This window comes from Camponotus floridanus, unplaced genomic scaffold, assembly GCF_003227725.1.
Source record: "Camponotus floridanus strain SB8 unplaced genomic scaffold, Cflo_v7.5 scaffold2, whole genome shotgun sequence".
Lineage (NCBI taxonomy): Eukaryota > Metazoa > Arthropoda > Insecta > Hymenoptera > Formicidae > Camponotus > Camponotus floridanus.
This window is the reverse complement of record NW_020229325.1, coordinates 2,797,379-2,814,953: the sequence shown is the minus strand read 5'-3', so window position 1 is coordinate 2,814,953 and position 17,575 is coordinate 2,797,379. Positions and strand designations below refer to the sequence as shown.

Below are 17,575 nucleotides of genomic sequence, written 5' to 3'. Positions count from 1 at the left end.
TTTTTTGAACATTGTCCCAAGTGATTAATGTTAATATAACTTTTTAATATCAATGTCAATTTTTTAATGCCAATATAAAACACGTACATATAAATAGAGTGATACCAGCGTTGAGAAAGTTACATTGTGAAAGTAATTTGTTTCCATTACCGTAAGTAATTCATTATCGATTTTAAAGAACAAATTGTTATTCAAGAAGTAACAAAGTGTAAGCTCCAATTTCCGTTGGATCCAAACGAGATCTCGTCGATGTGCGAGGGCGAAGCGAAGCGTCGCGGCGCCGAGCTACGACGCGCATCCGCCGACGCAGAGGTGTCGAGGCGCCGGGCACGGATCCGAGCCGCCACGAATAATCGCTGCATGAATCGCGACTGATAGTTTACAATCTTCGGCGCCCTTGTCGTGATGTGCGCCCGCTCCGCGAACTTTAATTCAGCGCTTTTTCTTGCCGCGTGCGGTCTGTTGGTGGCCGGTAGCGATGACATCGCTAACAATGAATCGCCAATGCTAAAAGATCCGCGTTCACCAACATCCGAAAAGAATAGCAATTGTAATCTTCATCACGACATCCCGGATAGCAAAGTCACATATGATTGCATCTGCAAGTTTCGCAGTTGTATCAGGAAGTGCTGTCACAACGACGAGGTCCTCCGTGAGAACTTCATGGAGAAACCGGTGTGCCAGAAGATGAGACATAATGACACCATGTCAGCTGAAGTAAAGAACAAGACGTCGAATCTTCATCTACCAAAAGATCAAATGGCCAAGGAGGTCCAACATGTTCCTCAATTGAAAGACTACTTTCGTTTACTGGAGAACTCTGTTTGTCCTGTTAACTTTTACCCTCTTAATCCAGACGAGTCTCGAAATGTTATCCTTCAAGCGAATGGTAGCCTCGTAGATGTAAACGGGACCGTGTACCTTCCTTGGAATTATTGTATCGATTGGCAAGTGACTTTCGATCGAATCAGTATTTTGATTTGCGCGACGGAAAACGTGCCGGATAATAACATAGAAGACATGCTCCATCATGTGTGCATGGCAGTGTCCATTCTATTACTCGCCGCTACTTTTCTGGTGTACGCGATTATCCCCGAGTTGAAGAACCTTTATGGCAAAACGCTCATGTGCTACGTCATCTGCTTAATTACTGCCTACGTTTCCATGCTTTTGGTTAACTACATTTCCATGGCTGCTAAAACCCCATTATGCATCATTACAGGTAAGCAGCCACCTTGTAATTTTGGTCTCGTAACTCTTTTGCAATTTGGGTCGATACTTTGATATTCGCTTGATCCTAAATTTGAATATGCTTTCTTTTATTCTCCTAGATATTTTAACAGTTCTATTGCTTTTCAACCTGTTCTGGTTTTGAATTAATAATAGATATAAGATATAAGATTAATAATATATATTTTATATACATTATATACTAACTTGACATATATATGAAGATCGAGACGATGCAATTTAAAGAACATTTATAAATAATTATTTCGTGATATTATTATTTTAGAATATGCGCAAAAAATAGCAATGATTGTATTTTGTAATATATAAAAAATACATTTGCAATAATAAGTTTCTGAATCAATATACACATAACTTTTTAAATCAAACTCACATTTCTCTGTCATTTTACATCTCATTTATTTTTTTTTGCATAATGATAATTTTAAGAATATTATTTATAAAAAATATCACAGTAACACAAAAAATGCAAATAAATTTATGTATAAAATATAAATATAAAATATAAAATATTACATATAAAATAATTTATATATAAATTTATGTATAAATAGAGTAGAATGTTAATAAGTTACTTTATAAAAGTAACTTATTAACATTCCTTTTTCTAGAGAGTAATTTGTTATTGATTTTTTTAAAGAGTTAATTACTATTAAAGAATTAATGAATTACAAAAAATATAATTTCCGTGTTTCTAAATTAAAAAATATACAATAAAGTACAAAAGTACAACATATAAAATTTATATTTTCAAGTATTTTTATATTAAAATTTAACAAATATGTTACATTTGTAATATAATATTTAGGTAGTGATATAGTATAGGGTATTTTGATAATAATTTTATGAAGATATTTTGATAATAATTTTTTCTTCGATATGCGGATTCAAAATTGTTATACTCCAGTTATTATACTTGTAAAATACTCCATGCTATATCGGAGAAAAAATGCAAAAAATCTTCTTAAGATTTCTTACTTCTGTAAATATAAATAAAAAAACATGTTCTCTTAATTTGTTAGTTTTCTTTATAGATTCGTAAATATGATTAAAAATAAATCCTATGCAATTTTGAAACCGTGATGCGATATGCTAATTTAAGAATTATACTCGTTTTAACATATAAAAGTTTATAAAAATTACATAACTTGATTTAAAATAAAAGTCGCCAAATTTTTTTATTAATATTGTTTAACTTTTAAAAGATTTAATATTGTCTATATATTTTCCTTTAAACACAGAAAATAAACCATGATTCGAAAAGTAATGATAACAATAATTGTGGAATTCATTACTCGTTGCAAAAATGTATCTATGTAATTACTTTTTCTATTACAGATAAAATTTGTAATACTATTACTATAGTTATAAGTATATTATATATAGTTTTAAGTATATATATATATATATAATATACATATATATATAATTATAAGTATATATATATATATATATATATATATATATATATATTAATTATAAGTATATTATAATTACTATAGTTATAGTTATATTATAGTTATATTATAGTTATAGTTATAACTATAGCTATAGTTATAAAAAAATAACGCAACAGCATTAACAAATAACGTTACTTTTTTTTCAATACTGAATAGAACCTTACACATTAATTAATGAACAATTAATTATTATCAAGTAATTATATATCAACCATTTGCACATTTTATTATTACCAGTAATTAACGAACAATTAACCTAGCCCATTTTTAAAGCTGCTAAAATATTGAAAATATTTTTAATGCAAATTATTCTGTAAAATATTTAACTATTATTAATATTTTATATTTGATAAAACATTTTTAAAAATGTTTTGTTCAGCCGAACTATTTATTCAATATTAATTCTTTCAATTATATTTTATGTTTCTTTAGGGAGAGACTGTAATTTTTTATCTTTTTTTAGAATAGTTTTTTATATAAATTAAATTATTATTATATATATGTAACATGTACATGCATATGCGTGTATACTTATCCATACATTACGTAATATTAATGTTATCATGACCTATTCCACTCATTGTCAGTAATGTAGAATACCAAAAAGTATGTCGTATAAATCAGCTACATATGTAAGTGTTTTTCTGAATGCATGATATCTCTGTGATAACATAAGAACCACATGTTACACTTTCAAACATGATTTTATCCTTATAATCAATACATGTTTCATACTATTTTGAGAAATACAATGTGATTGGGGAAATCCTTCCACGAGGAAAATCCACGAACATTGAAGAAAGGTCATATAAATCATCAAGTATTGATCACTTGAGCTATTGCTATTTTCAATTTCTAACAACCAATATTAATGATTTCCTCCCTCTCCTGTTACATGTATGTAAAGTACATACGACGAGTGCAAAACCGGTTTTTATAGAAAGATTTCGTTCTTACTTTTACATCGGCAATCATTACCATCTGCGGGGTGGGATAAAAACATTCGCGAATAATGTTAGAATGATATATTCGATGTAATCTCAACAATTTGGATCACATACGCGTATTTCTTTAAAAAAAAATCTAGAGAGATAATATATAAAATTTGTTGTGAGAATATACATATACGACTTCTTTTACATTCGTGCTATCGATTTATTGCTTTTCGAGATAAATCTTTCCGAGATATATATATCTAGTGTAACTGAAGAATTTTTGTTGTTCGTCTCTAACTGCTTTGTAAGACTGTCTTCAGTCTTCGGTTTTTAAAAAAAAATATTTAAAATTTACATTACTATTGAATTAGCGAAGCTATTTGATTGAAAAATAAACGTTCTTCTTTTCGGAGCGCCCTGTATATATCGCTTTTCGCAGCAGGTAGACCGCTTCTTCAATGCTGCGAACAACTCATCGTTTAGTAGTATCGTTTCATTGCTCACGCGAGTATATACGTTTTTCACGCGCTCTTGTCCGTTCTGCAAGAGAAATCGAATACAGTGTTAGTATTATCAAGTCCAGTGAGATAGCTAAAAGTCGACATTAATCGCTAGCGATAACGGTGTTATTTCTGATCCGGATGGTTTTTGTGTATTTCGACGATTTATCGGAATAAAAAAAAAGAAAGCCGCGTAATATGCACGTAATTTTATTTTCATTTGCTTTTTATTCTGCCTGATAATTATATCGCGTGCGTCAATAATTTACTGATATTGACATAAATCTTGTTATCTTATATTTTGATGTTTGAACATACGCCCCCTTTTTGAAATAATCAGGTTACTGGAGTCGTTAATTAGAAATTAGCAAAATACAAAATTTGCAACACATATATATATATAGTAGAATATTTTTTTGCAACAATATATAACAGGTAACGATGCTTCTCTTATATAAAAATAGACTTGCTTATTCATCAATTCATTCAAAAATTCCGATTAAGACCGGAAGCAGGAAGTGTCTAATTGTACATAGTTTCGATATATTAAATATTTAGTCATAGAAATTTAGTCATACATATTATATATTACTTCCTTATTATTACATATGTATGTAAGTATATAAATATTGTATGTAGATACGTTTTACAAGTATTTTTATCTACTTACATATATATTTAACATTAAATAATGAATATTTCATGGAAACTATGATTATATTTAGAGTTTGCATTAACATTTTTAAATTACAAGATCAAAAATATCATTTTAAATCACAAGATCACTTATAAATATTATTTTTTCAATTGTTATGTGAATAATATTTAAAATAGTTAGCACTGTATCTACATATGCTTATTTGTTATTCGATGTATTATACATTTTTTAATACATTTTTATCATTCGAAATTTTATCATATCTCTCAAATAACTATTTTGTGGCCCAAAATGCCGTATATTCATGCTATCTTTTAAAAAATATATTAATTAAATTTGCACGCTTTCTTATCACTTTTATCATTTTAATTCAGTTTAGCAAATTATGTACGGTATGATGGCGGAACGTAATAAAATTACTCTAACAATAAGTAATATAAGATTAACTATACATTTTATTAATATTGTATGGGTCATAATCAGCGCGTATTCTCAGGAGAGTCATCGTATTTTCTTGCTCTCTTTCTCTTTTTCATCATTTTTTGCGGCACTTTCATGAGTAAGCTTCCGCAATTCGGCGATAACGTTATAAGAGGCGACGATAATATTATTTCAAGTTGCCATATGAGAACAGTTTCACTAATTAGTACAAGATGGAACGGCATCTGAAAACAGTCTTGTTCCTTGTTTGTTTTGTGATTTTGATCGCGGACACTCTCGAAAGTAATCAGACAGAAGAAGAGCCAAAGGGATCATTGGAGAAAAGTTTTATCATCCCTCATGTTTATTTGGAGGTAGAGATAATTCCAAGTTTGCTCACATTTTTTATATTGGATATCTAGAATTTATCAACGAGACCAATTCGCGTTGCTTTGCCAACACATAAGTGTATCTGTAATAATAATTTTGCCAATGCCTATAGTTTGCCAGCAATAATTGATATAATAAAATATAATTTTTTCACAAACAGAAGAAAAAAAAACTACTTTTTTATAATTTTTTAACGTTGAATCATAAATCCAATCTTCAAAATGCTCTTTTATATGTCGCAATTTTGAGAAATCTAAAGTTAATGTAGTAAATTAATTGAATTAGTTTTTCTTAAATTAAATTTATAAGAAAAACTAATTCAATTAATTCAATTAATTTACTATGTTATAATTACTATGTTATAATTACTATGTTATAATTATAATAACGTATATGTACCGTGCTAAAAATATTATTACAATTTATAGACTTTAAAAAAAGATTATTGAGAAAATTGAAGTTAATAATATTTTCATTTATATACATATGTATAAACATTGAATTTATCATATTGTTAAAAAGTTAGATTAAATTAGTATGAGTTAAATTATTAAAGATTAGATAGATAATATAAGTATATATAAATATTTTTTAATCGATATACACATAAGGATTTTTAATAAATTTTAATTTTTATAACACTTTTTTGAGATAAAAGTTTTAACAATATAATTAATTTAAAACAGAAATCTAACGCATTTTATATTATATGTAAGTTACTTTAAAAGAGTCATTTTTAGAACTTAATTTCGAATTTTTCATAATTAATATATCAGAGAATTTTGAAAAAATCACAGATTCGTATTTTCAATTAAAAAACTATAAAGGTGGTTATTTTTTTCTTGTTAAATTGTGCAATTAATTTTGGAATAATAACTTTGTAGATATAATGATAACATCAAAAACGATTATTAACTCTTTATCGTCATAATTAATCAAAATTTTCAGAAAGTCTTATTTTTTAAATGTAAACTTGATTGAAAATATCTTAAAGATAATTTTGTATTAACGTAGATATACTATTCAGATTAAACAAAAGATTAAACAATGTAAAAAGTGATATTATAAACATATATCAAGATTTTAATTCTAGCATTCCGAATTTTATCTCAATTCCTAATTGTATAATATGCAGTGAAGAAAAAATATTGGAAAATATTGGAAGTATTGGATATAGATAGCCATTTTGAAAGCATATAAACATAAAATTTCACATAGTAATGCTGAACTAAAAATAAAATTGTTTTAGGTCGCAGCTATAACAATGAATTTTTAGTGGATTTTATTACGCGTAATGCATTATTAAACATATCCAGCAATATTTTCCATCAGAACTCTATAAGCTGACAATTTAATATTCTCTGCAACTACATCTCATGAGTTGGGTTATTTGTTTTTATTCCCTCGGGCTCTTTTTCTCAGACAACGACTGATGTTGGCGATGACGGCTCCGGAAAGCCTCGTGTATCCTTATGTTGTCGCATTAATACTTTCCTCACCGGAGATGACTGTGTAAGGGGCGCGTTGAATGGAACGGAAGTGGTCCAGCTGCCGGCGGTTTACGAGACCGATCTTGTACTGGCAAACATCACTACGAGCGACGAGTACTTCAATTTTGTAATATGGAACCCATGCGCCGGCAAGAATCGGTATCCTTTAAATCCGCACATTTACGAGGACGAGGAATGGTATCTCATATCGAACGGCTCCATATTACGACCTCTGGCTGAGGAACTGGAGGAGCGTATCCTCGACTACCATCAATACTGCTTAGCACGGGTGAGAAGCTACGAGTATCAGGAGTACTTGGTGTTTTTCTGCGAGACGTATCCACTTGAGGATGACGATGGTGGTGGGATCGTGTACTCTCTCGGCATGCTTGTATCAGTGCCGTTTCTAGTCGTCACGTACATCGTCTACTGGATATTGCCTGATCTGAGAAACTTGCATGGCCTAACGTTGCGCGGATACATCGGTTGTCTGGCGGCAGCGTACAGTATGGTAGGAATGCTGCAGTTGATACCACAGGAGCAAATCGTAACCAGCGTCTGCATCGCACTCGGTATATCTACAAAATGATGTGACTTTTTTCTCTTAATTTGCTGTATTAATGCAACAGAAAAAAATCATGTTGTTTTAAGATAAAATTGCTATTTCTCGACAAAAATTTCCGACTGCATTAAACAACGTTGTTTGAATTTTGACGGCTTCTTTTGTCTCGAATTATTTTATATTATGCATAGCATATCCTAGAGATAGTGTCATTGAATGAAATGTGATTCTAGAAATCTTGCGAATTATAAGGAAAGATTATTTAATAAGCGCGCGAGAGACAACTTTCTAAACAAGTTCTCACTTTTATTTTTTTTTGCAAGTGTTGACATTTAAAAAAGTTATATGTTAGTTATAGCATTATTTGTAATTTATTTATAGTTTATGATGTAAATCTCATGATTCTCCTAATATTTATCGTGTTATAGAGATAGAGTAAGATATAAGGATAATTGAACAATGACTCTCGGCATAAATGCTTGGATTATGTAATTAATTACACATAATTAAGGAATGCGTCATTGAAATATCTCTTTTCCTAACTCGCTTTTTTTCATTATTCTGCTTCGTACATTTGCATTTAATGTAACTGCTTGCTTTTTTATTCAACTAACATAGAAAAAAAGTATGAACTAATTCACACAAAATTTTTAATCTATATGATTATAAGTGAAATTATATGCTACTAAACTCGATTGGCTCACTTATATCTAATTATTTAAATTATTTAATATTTAAATTTAATATTTTAATATTTAAATTATTCTTCTCTTTTAAATTGTTTTTAAAGATATTGACAATAAAATATAAAAAAATAGAATATAAAAAAATTTTCACGAAATTTAAGCCAATGACTCTCAGCTAATATAAAACAAATTGTGAAAAAAATCGAAATAAGTATTGTACCATTCTCCAAGTCATATCCCTCGCAAATCGAACCATGAGACTCAAAGGGATTTACGTCTTCCCCCTGTCTTGTCACCGTTCTCAGTTGATCGAAGACCTATCTTATCGAGTGGCTTCTTATCGGCGTGGCTCTTCTTTTAACGTGCAAAGCAGGTTCGTCCTTTACTGGGAAATAAAAATATTCCTGTTACAGTCAAAGCATTGCAAACTTATATCACGCATATTCTCGTTTCCGTAGTTTGTGATATCGTTGCGGTTGCTGGACAAGACTGCAAGGAAAAACTAAACTAGATCAGTGAATTCGACGCATCAACAGGTTGACGATGCATAAGCAAAGTTGCGCGTTGTGGTGTTGCACGCTTTTGCTCGTCGCTTCATCCTTAGAACTTCGACAAAATTCTACAAACGATGTCGATAATTCGACGGTGCAATATGAAGTTTATTTAAACTCTACAAAGAATCGCGAAGATAAAGTGGAGTTGCTGCAACAAAATTTGCGTGAAAATTCCTCCAAGGATAATAACAACGATGTGCAATATCACTTCCATACTAACTCAACTAACAACCGTGAAGATGATAATTCGACGTATGAATTTCGCATGCAATCGACGGATCACGAGGAAACCAATCAAATGTTAATGGAACTTCGTATGAACTCTACCAAGGACAACGGCAAGAACAATTCCGTGCCAATTGATGGAAACTTTACGAGAATCGAAGACAAGAATTTAACATTGTATGAACTTCCTGGAAACTCAACACAAACCGAAAGTAACAATGACTCGACATCATATGAATTCCATGAAGAGTTCAGTAAAAATGATACCAAAAACAATATTTTGCCATATGAAATGTGCAATAATAATAACTGCATTCAACTCTGTTGCCCTCTTGGCGATCGTTTGGTTAAAGAAAAATGCGTACGTGGAGAGGGTAATTATCCCTTTCCAGATGTATATAGTTACACAACGAGCGATTTGCAGAGCGAAAATAAAAAAGTGGACGAACTATTTCAACTGGTCGTTCACGATCCATGTCGAGAAACTGAACGCTTTTTGCTTGATCCCAACGAATATCCGGACGATGAATACATGTTTCTCATCAATGGCTCTCTGTATCAACCACGTCACGAGAATTTTCTTAAACCGACATCCTATTGTCTCGCCGTCGTGCGGGACAAGTTCGAAGTGACCGTTTGCTTCGACTCTATAAATGAAACAGAGATAATTGAAACAAATCATCAGCTAACTAGTAAACCCGTGGGTCTTATAATATCCCTGCCGTTTCTATTGGCGACATTTGTAGTGTACTCTATACTGCCAGAGCTTGGAAACATGCACGGCTACACGCTACGCGGATATGTTGGATCGTTGTTCGTATCGTATACGGTTCTCGTCGTGCTCCAGTCAATCAGTCCAAATGATATAAAGAAATCCATCTGCATTACACTGGGTACAGCATACCCAAATAATTATAATCGCATAATACATTTGTAAAGATTTATATACATTCTTTTGTTAATTATTCTCTCTCTCTTTTTCCTTGTGATATAATAATTGCAGAAATTATTAAAATCTTAAAAATTAATGGATAATTAATAATGGATAAAATTTAAATTTTTAATGCATTATAACATATATAATTAACTTGGATTTAGATGAATATCTTTCTTTTTGTCTTCAAATTTTCCGAATATTATGCTTTAATATAATATAAATTGGTATAAGATCAAGACAATTATTACAGTCGTCTATTATATAATATAAAAAATTACAAAATTAAAATAATTTTGTATTATTTAAGAAATATTTAAATATAATAAGAAAATTTTTTATATGATAATTATAAATCATTGAAAAACTTTGGCATTTTAAATGATAAAATTAATTATTTATAAAAAACGGATAATTAAAACTTATTCAAGAAATTTATTGATATTAATAGAAAACTTTGAAATTCTTCTAATATATAATTTTTATATAATAATGAATAATATAAAATAAACAATAATTTAATAAAAAATAACAGAAACTTTTTTTTAAATACATGCAAGAAAGTTATTTCTCATAATTTTTCACATTGAATACTCAATAATTTTTATATTAGATACAATAATATTTTATAGTTCAAACAATGTTTATTTGTTTATTTCAGCCTTCTTCATCCACTTTTCATTTTTGGCGAGTTTCTTCTGGCTAAATGTGATGTGCTTCGACATTTGGTGGACATTTGGGTAAGTTGTTGAATACGAAAAGAACATGTCTTAGTTTTAAAATATGCTATAATTGAATCGCAAATTAAAATATCTCGAGAATAATTTTTTTAATCATCATTACATTATAATCAATTATTTACATGCGATATATGTTTACACAATTATAATCGATATTAATTGTGGTTTATCATGAGTAGTGCGTTTCTATATAGATCGAGTTCTAGGTCAAAATGTGAGTTAATTGATTCATCAAATATTTTCACAAGGGCCATTTGATCGCTCTTATAACAAAGAAATTTGATAATTGATAAACACCGGGAGGAAATTGATAACGACAGGACGCGAATTAATATCCGGTACGTGACTGACGTGCGTATATGGCGCAAACATAGTCGAGTTAATTTTGATCTCGTTCGCGGTCAGACGTCGGTCCAAGAAGCCATTCCGATCAGGCAATATTCGGTGCTCGGAAAATATCAACAAAGTATCCCCAAACATCGATAATACGCACAAGCGTGAATTTATGGCACTATACATTCGAATAATTATTAATCATTATTATACATTCTAACGTTATTCAAAATTTATCTAAATAATGTTCCTCTAAATAAAATTAAAGAAAAAAATTAATATACATATAATATACATATAAATAATTGTCATTTATGTTGATGATCAATTTAACAAAGTGTTATCATATACATTACGCATATATATAATATAATTCATTCTTGATTGTGCTTCCAACCTATAGCAAGCGAAATTTTCATTTACTTTTCGCTCTTATTTTTCTTTCTTTATTCATTATTAAAGGTGGTGAAGTAATTTTTTATCTTTCGCGTGTCAATGATATTCCATGACGTGGCAATGTCGTGTCACTATTTACCGTTTCCGTATTGTGCGGGTGATCGCCAAGCCTACAATCGTCATGTTACGAGGGTGTGACAATTATCTGTGTGTATATGCTGTGCGTTCTCTTGTAATCAATTACAGAAAAAAGAGTCACGCGCACGATTGTACTCAGAATTGAATTAATTTCTTTCTTTATTGCATGCACACATTATGTTACGATGTCATATATTGTCCTTACACACGTATAAATACGCATATCTATCTTTATGGAGGATATACAGGATACAAAAGATAAATATTTATAATTGTCATGAAAAATTTACTAAAAAATTAATAAAAAAATATATGTCATTTAATATACAAAATATATATAATAAAATTATAAAATATATAATATATAATATATAAATAAAATTATAAAATTATACAATTATTAAAATTATACAATTTCTCCTACATTTACATTGTAAATTTTGTGTATATTCTATTTATTACTGGTTAAAAAATAATACATAAATCGTATTTTCATAGAGGATTCCGGTCGTTACAAGGAAGCGTGAAACAACGAGAGAAAAAAAAGTTTATAATATATTCGATCTATGCGTGGGGAAGCGCCTCCATCCTCACTATTGTCTGTGCTATCATGGATTTCGTTCCTAATGTACCAAAGGAATTTATTCGACCAGAATTCGGTGAAGCGACATGTTGGTTTAATAGTAAGTGCATATTACTGATAAATATTTCTATTAATATTCTATTAATTCTATTAATTGGCACATTTCATTCAAAATCATATAATTAAATCTTTGTTTAAATAAAAAATGTTAAAATCATACATATAATAAAAATTCTTGTAAAAATGAAAAATGTTATGCACATTTATAAAATGTAATGTAATTAAAGATATAAAAAAATCATTTTTTAATTTAAAAAATAAATTTGGATTTTTTCATTTTTTAAATATATCATTTTTTAATAAGATAAAAAAAATTAAAGTTTTATATTTTTAATTTATATTTTTATCTTTCTTTAAAAATAATTTTAATAAATTAATCTTAAATTGAAGTCTTTAATAAATTACTGTCATAAATTTAATATAATTCGAATAATTTATAGTTATATATATATAATAAAAATTTTTATTCATCATCATCATAAATTATATGATCATTTGATATTATTTTAATCATTTTATTATATTAATTGTTTTATTATATTAAAATAGTAATTAAAAATATATTTTTAAGTAATTTAAAGTTTATTTTTAAGTGAATATATTAAAGTATATATTATAAAAAATTATATTTTTGTATTTAGGATAAAAATACAATTCATTCAAATTCAATTTTGATTTTTCTTGAAGAATTTAACTAAGTAATAAAAATAATAATTATATAATTATTATTAAAAATAGTAATTATCTATCAATTTGAATGCAATTTACACTTAAAATGAAGGTAGTTCAAATTTATCATCTAAAAAATAGAAAAATGATGAAAAATTAGTATACAATAATTGAAATATAAAGATGTCGAATATATGAAATATATGATACATATATGAAATATATGATACATATATGAAATATATGATACTTTTTTTAAATACAAGGCTTATTGTTTTTCTCAAAAACCATATTTTATGAGAAAATATTTAATTTTCTATTTATATCTTTATATGTGTGTAATATTAGAATATTACAAATTTATTTTCTGTTTTAGCGGACGGGGCGAAGGCGTTGTACTTTTATGGGCCCATGAGTATCACTGTTATTTGCAATATTTGCTTATTTATTTCTACAGCATTGAAAATCTTGCGCCATAAAAAAGATACAGATCATCATCTGAAAGGTTCAGAGAGCCGGCGTCATGATGACAATAAACAATGGTTCGTACTAAAATCTTTTTGCATTTGCTAAAGCTGATAATTTGTCTGGATAACGGAATATATGTATTTCGATATATCCGTTTGCAAACGGTTTTGTATAATGTCAATCGTTTTCCAAGATGATTATTTTTAGATGGTAATTTTCCCATGCAGAAGTTTGCTTTCATAATTGCGAAATCTTTTGTAAAAACAAACATATCACTGCCATTCGGGTCCCGCATGAGCAGAATTTCTTGAGAGCATCTGCGATTCTTGAAAAGATGACAAACTATAATATCAAAACAAATAAGACTAAAAAATGGGTGTTCTTATTTAGTAAAAACGGAAATCATATTTCTTAAGGTTCTTGTATTCTCACTGCAACCATATTGAATTATGTCGTCAAAAGCGAGAAATTATATGAAATTTTTTCTTGCGAAATTTAAATCAGTAAAATACGTCAAAAATTGTCTTTTTTATTATCATGCATTTGTTGTATCCGTCATATTAAACATTAAAGAGCATTAAAAGAGGAGATATTAAAAAGAGTGAACAATAAAAGTTGAATAGATTAAGTAACATTTTAGTTATGAAATAATATCGAGGATTTTATTAAAAAAATAAAAGTAAAATATTATAAAATATTAAACGAAATGTAACGAGAAGTAAATCATGAACAAATTCTCAGAAATTGAGTAAGTAACAGAAGAGAAAGATGTAAAATAAAACGACATTATAGTAAGAAATGAGAAGCGGAGCAATATGATTCAGTCAGATTATCATGCTTTTACCTTCCTAATTAAACTTAATTATCTAATTAAGCGTCTTATATAATATCTTATACAATGTCTTTCTAATAACGAAAAAGACCGGGAATTGCTTGTAAAAATAATATCGTAAGTATTGTAACCGCGAAAACTTTCACGAAAATTTTCATTGTGTGATGGCAAATATAGAATGAAACAGTGTAAAAATGTCTTATATTTGCTTATATTAATATAAAATAAATTTATGATAAGCAGATTTTATTAATAGTTGAAAGAGTACAGACAACTGTTGCCTAGAATTTCCCATTTATTGAGATTGGAACTTCGTTTTTGATTTAAAATAAATAATTTATGATGAATAGATTACGAATATGTTTTCAAATGGACTAAGTTATTGAGAAAATGGTAAATTAAATGTCTTTTATAAAGGTTTAAAAATTGTTTAAAAATGAAACAAAAAACATAAAAACATAAAAATTAAACAATATTTGACGAAAATTAAACAATATTCGACGTATTTTACTAATCTATATTACCGTATACGAGTGATCGCATTCAAAGAACTTATTTGTTTTGATATATTTCACAAGAAAAAAATGTATAATATCGTTTAATGTCAAAATTCAGTATGATTAATAAGGGACTAGGAGTCTTAAAAATTTCTTAATAAAAACCGTATAATTGCGAAAATATGCGTATATATGCGAAATTTCAAATTTGTGTTTTCATAGTGCATTATTAATTTCCTAATTAATTCAATTGTTAAAAGAATGGAAAACATGTTAGCATTCTTTCGCACTCTTTGATCTATTATTTTTTGGGATTGGGGAAAACTTGATTAATTTATTACTGCTATTTAAGAATATTCAAAAATAAAATAATTAGAATTTTTCAAAATTTTTAATCTATATTAATGTAAAAATCGATGTTTTTAGTTATAGTACAATCTTCCATTTGATCCGGTTTTTAGAAATATGTGTGTTTTAGATATATTCTATATATTCTGTATATTCTATATATTCTATTCGTAATAATAATAAATTATCATAAACACAAAAAATACAGAAACAAATACATTCACTCGCAGGTTCAATCTGTATTTGAAGCTATTTATCGTAATGGGCATAAATTGGTCTATGGAAATAGTGTCCTGGCTGTTCAAGAATGAGCCAAAGTATCTCTGGTATCTCACTGATTTGACAAATACCCTGCAAGGTCTCATTATTTTCATTATCTTCGTGTGCAAGAAGAAGGTCAAACGACTGCTGTTGAAGCGATTCGGTTTCCAGGATCGCGATATATTTTCTAGAAACTCGACACGCAGTGTCGCTTATCACAGTTCAGCTTCACGCACTTGCACGACATCAATTGCGTCAGGAGTGATACCTTTGCAGGAGAAGGTCAATCCATACGTGCAAACGAATTGTCGTGGGAAGAATTCATCTGATGAAGCTGATCCTTAATGCTACAACACACCAAAAAAGATTTTATCGCGTAGAGCAGGGATCAATGGTTAAACTATCAACTAACTATATTTAATTTTCACGGTTAAACTATCAACTAACTATATTTAATTCTTCAGACGAAGATTAATTTCAAATTATTATACATTGATCTCTTAGAAGGCAGAAATGGCATTACCTCAAATTTTCACATAACAATTTTCGTCTTTCTCTTTTTATTTCTCTCTCGTTCTCTCTCCTGGTTTGCTAGTTTCTTTTTATTTAAAAATACACTTAAGTTTTTCTTTCATCCTTTTTTTTAGAGTTGAAAAAATATTATTTTTTTAGTTTTTTTTATAGCGCTTCTAACGACATAATCAATTTTTATTATTTATATTTTGTAAAGTTTAAAAAATGTACGAAAAATTATCATAAATTATTATTACATTAGATAAAAACTAACTAAATTCATTCAACTATCATTATTGAATTAAATATTGTAATAGGAAGTTCGCGTGCACACATAAGTCACTACGCACTTCTTGTAATATTAACGTGACTACTTACATTATTGTGAAATTACTCAATTTTATTTTTAACTTTTAGTTTCATGCTTACGACAAATTTCGGAATAATTTATTATTGCATCTGTGTTAAATCAATAATTAAAATAAAATTTTGAAGAATTGATTAAAATATCCAAATGCATATGTAAAAAATATTACCATTGGAAAAAAATATATTTTTTATTCATATTTCAATGAATAAAAATGCGACAAATGAAGAAAGAATCGCACATATCTTTTTAAAATACTTGAATATATGATCGATTTTTCCGACATATCTAAATACTATTTAAAATGATCTTATCTAATGAATGTATTATCTTATTGTTTGATAACATTGGTTTTGTTCAATGCTATCTTTATGCATTTCAATATTTTGTATACTTGACAGAAATATCTTAATACGTATAAAGATTACACAATCGAAAGAACTCATATAGCATAAATATTCATCATGAATTGCATCTAATAGTAAAGCATAAGCACAGTACCCGGGAAAAAAAAGTCCATGTCTATTTATATAAAAAAAAGTAAAATTATATATACAGTTTATATATACAGTCTTATAAGATTATATATAATATCACATATGATTTTATCAGAGCATACGTTTTTGTATATGCTTAGATATGATGTCCATCTCTGACCATTTCTGATCATAAAAAATGATATTAGATACCTCACGTCATTTTGTACAATCAGACATAGTCAGATACTGATATCATATCTAAGCATGTATAATTAGATATTGACAAAATCCATATATGGACTTTTTTTCCCGGGTATATACCAAAAGTATATAATATATTATACTAAAACTGATCCAAAAGGGATTTATGTCTTTCTCTAGTATAAGAAAGTTTAATTTATGTTCTATAGAGACACATATCTCTCTCTCTCTCTCTCTCTCGCTCTCTTTTCTCTCTCTCCTTTGTTTAATTATAATAAACTTTAATAAAACATTTAATGGAACTTGTGCTAAGTTTTTAATGCGCTTAATGCGCTTTAATGCGCAAAAATGTCTTCTAAGATCTTCTCTCGAATAATTTTCTTTATATGAATATTATATGGGAGAATTCTTTCCAGATTACATTAAGTTCGATTTTTTATTTTTTCTTAAATATGACAAATGTAGCGTGTATGTATATTTTATTATATGTAGTTGTAATTTCTTAACCAAAGGTTACGATGCACAAATATCTGAACATTATATATATGCCTTGAATATATAAAAATTAATGCAACTTATAATATGTATTAAAAGTATTTATAATATTGAATACATCAATTTTTCT

The 17,575-nt window shown here is 28.2% G+C and overlaps 1 protein-coding gene across 3 annotated transcripts; it reads left to right on the top strand.

Annotated features, from left to right (window-relative positions):
* Positions 1-380: 380 nt before the first annotated feature.
* On the top strand, positions 381-15,976 carry LOC105253626 (G-protein coupled receptor Mth2). Of its 3 annotated transcripts, none has more exons than XM_020028233.2 (6): positions 5,257-5,598; positions 7,037-7,676; positions 10,727-10,805; positions 12,171-12,355; positions 13,361-13,526; positions 15,360-15,976. In XM_020028233.2, exons 1-6 carry the CDS (start codon positions 5,458-5,460, stop codon positions 15,733-15,735), a joined length of 1,587 nt encoding a protein of 528 aa, XP_019883792.1. In that variant the 5' UTR covers positions 5,257-5,457; the 3' UTR covers positions 15,736-15,976. The 3 variants fall into 3 exon arrangements, with proteins under 3 accessions (XP_019883791.1, XP_019883792.1, XP_019883790.1); XM_020028231.2 differs by lacking the exons at positions 5,257-5,598; positions 7,037-7,676 and adding exons at positions 8,487-8,725; positions 8,811-10,024; XM_020028232.2 differs by lacking the exons at positions 5,257-5,598; positions 7,037-7,676 and adding an exon at positions 381-1,222.
* The last annotated feature ends 1,599 nt before the right edge of the window (positions 15,977-17,575 follow it).

Excerpts from the sequence above, each read along its gene's own strand:
- LOC105253626 (XM_020028231.2), top strand. The coding sequence starts at position 8,896 with ATGCATAAGCAAAGTTGCGCGTTGTGGTGTTGCACGCTTTTGCTCGTC. Across the intron at positions 10,025-10,726 it reads ATCCATCTGCATTACACTGG|CCTTCTTCATCCACTTTTCA; the intron begins GTACAGCATACC and ends TGTTTATTTCAG. Across the intron at positions 13,527-15,359 it reads CATGATGACAATAAACAATG|GTTCAATCTGTATTTGAAGC; the intron begins GTTCGTACTAAA and ends ATTCACTCGCAG.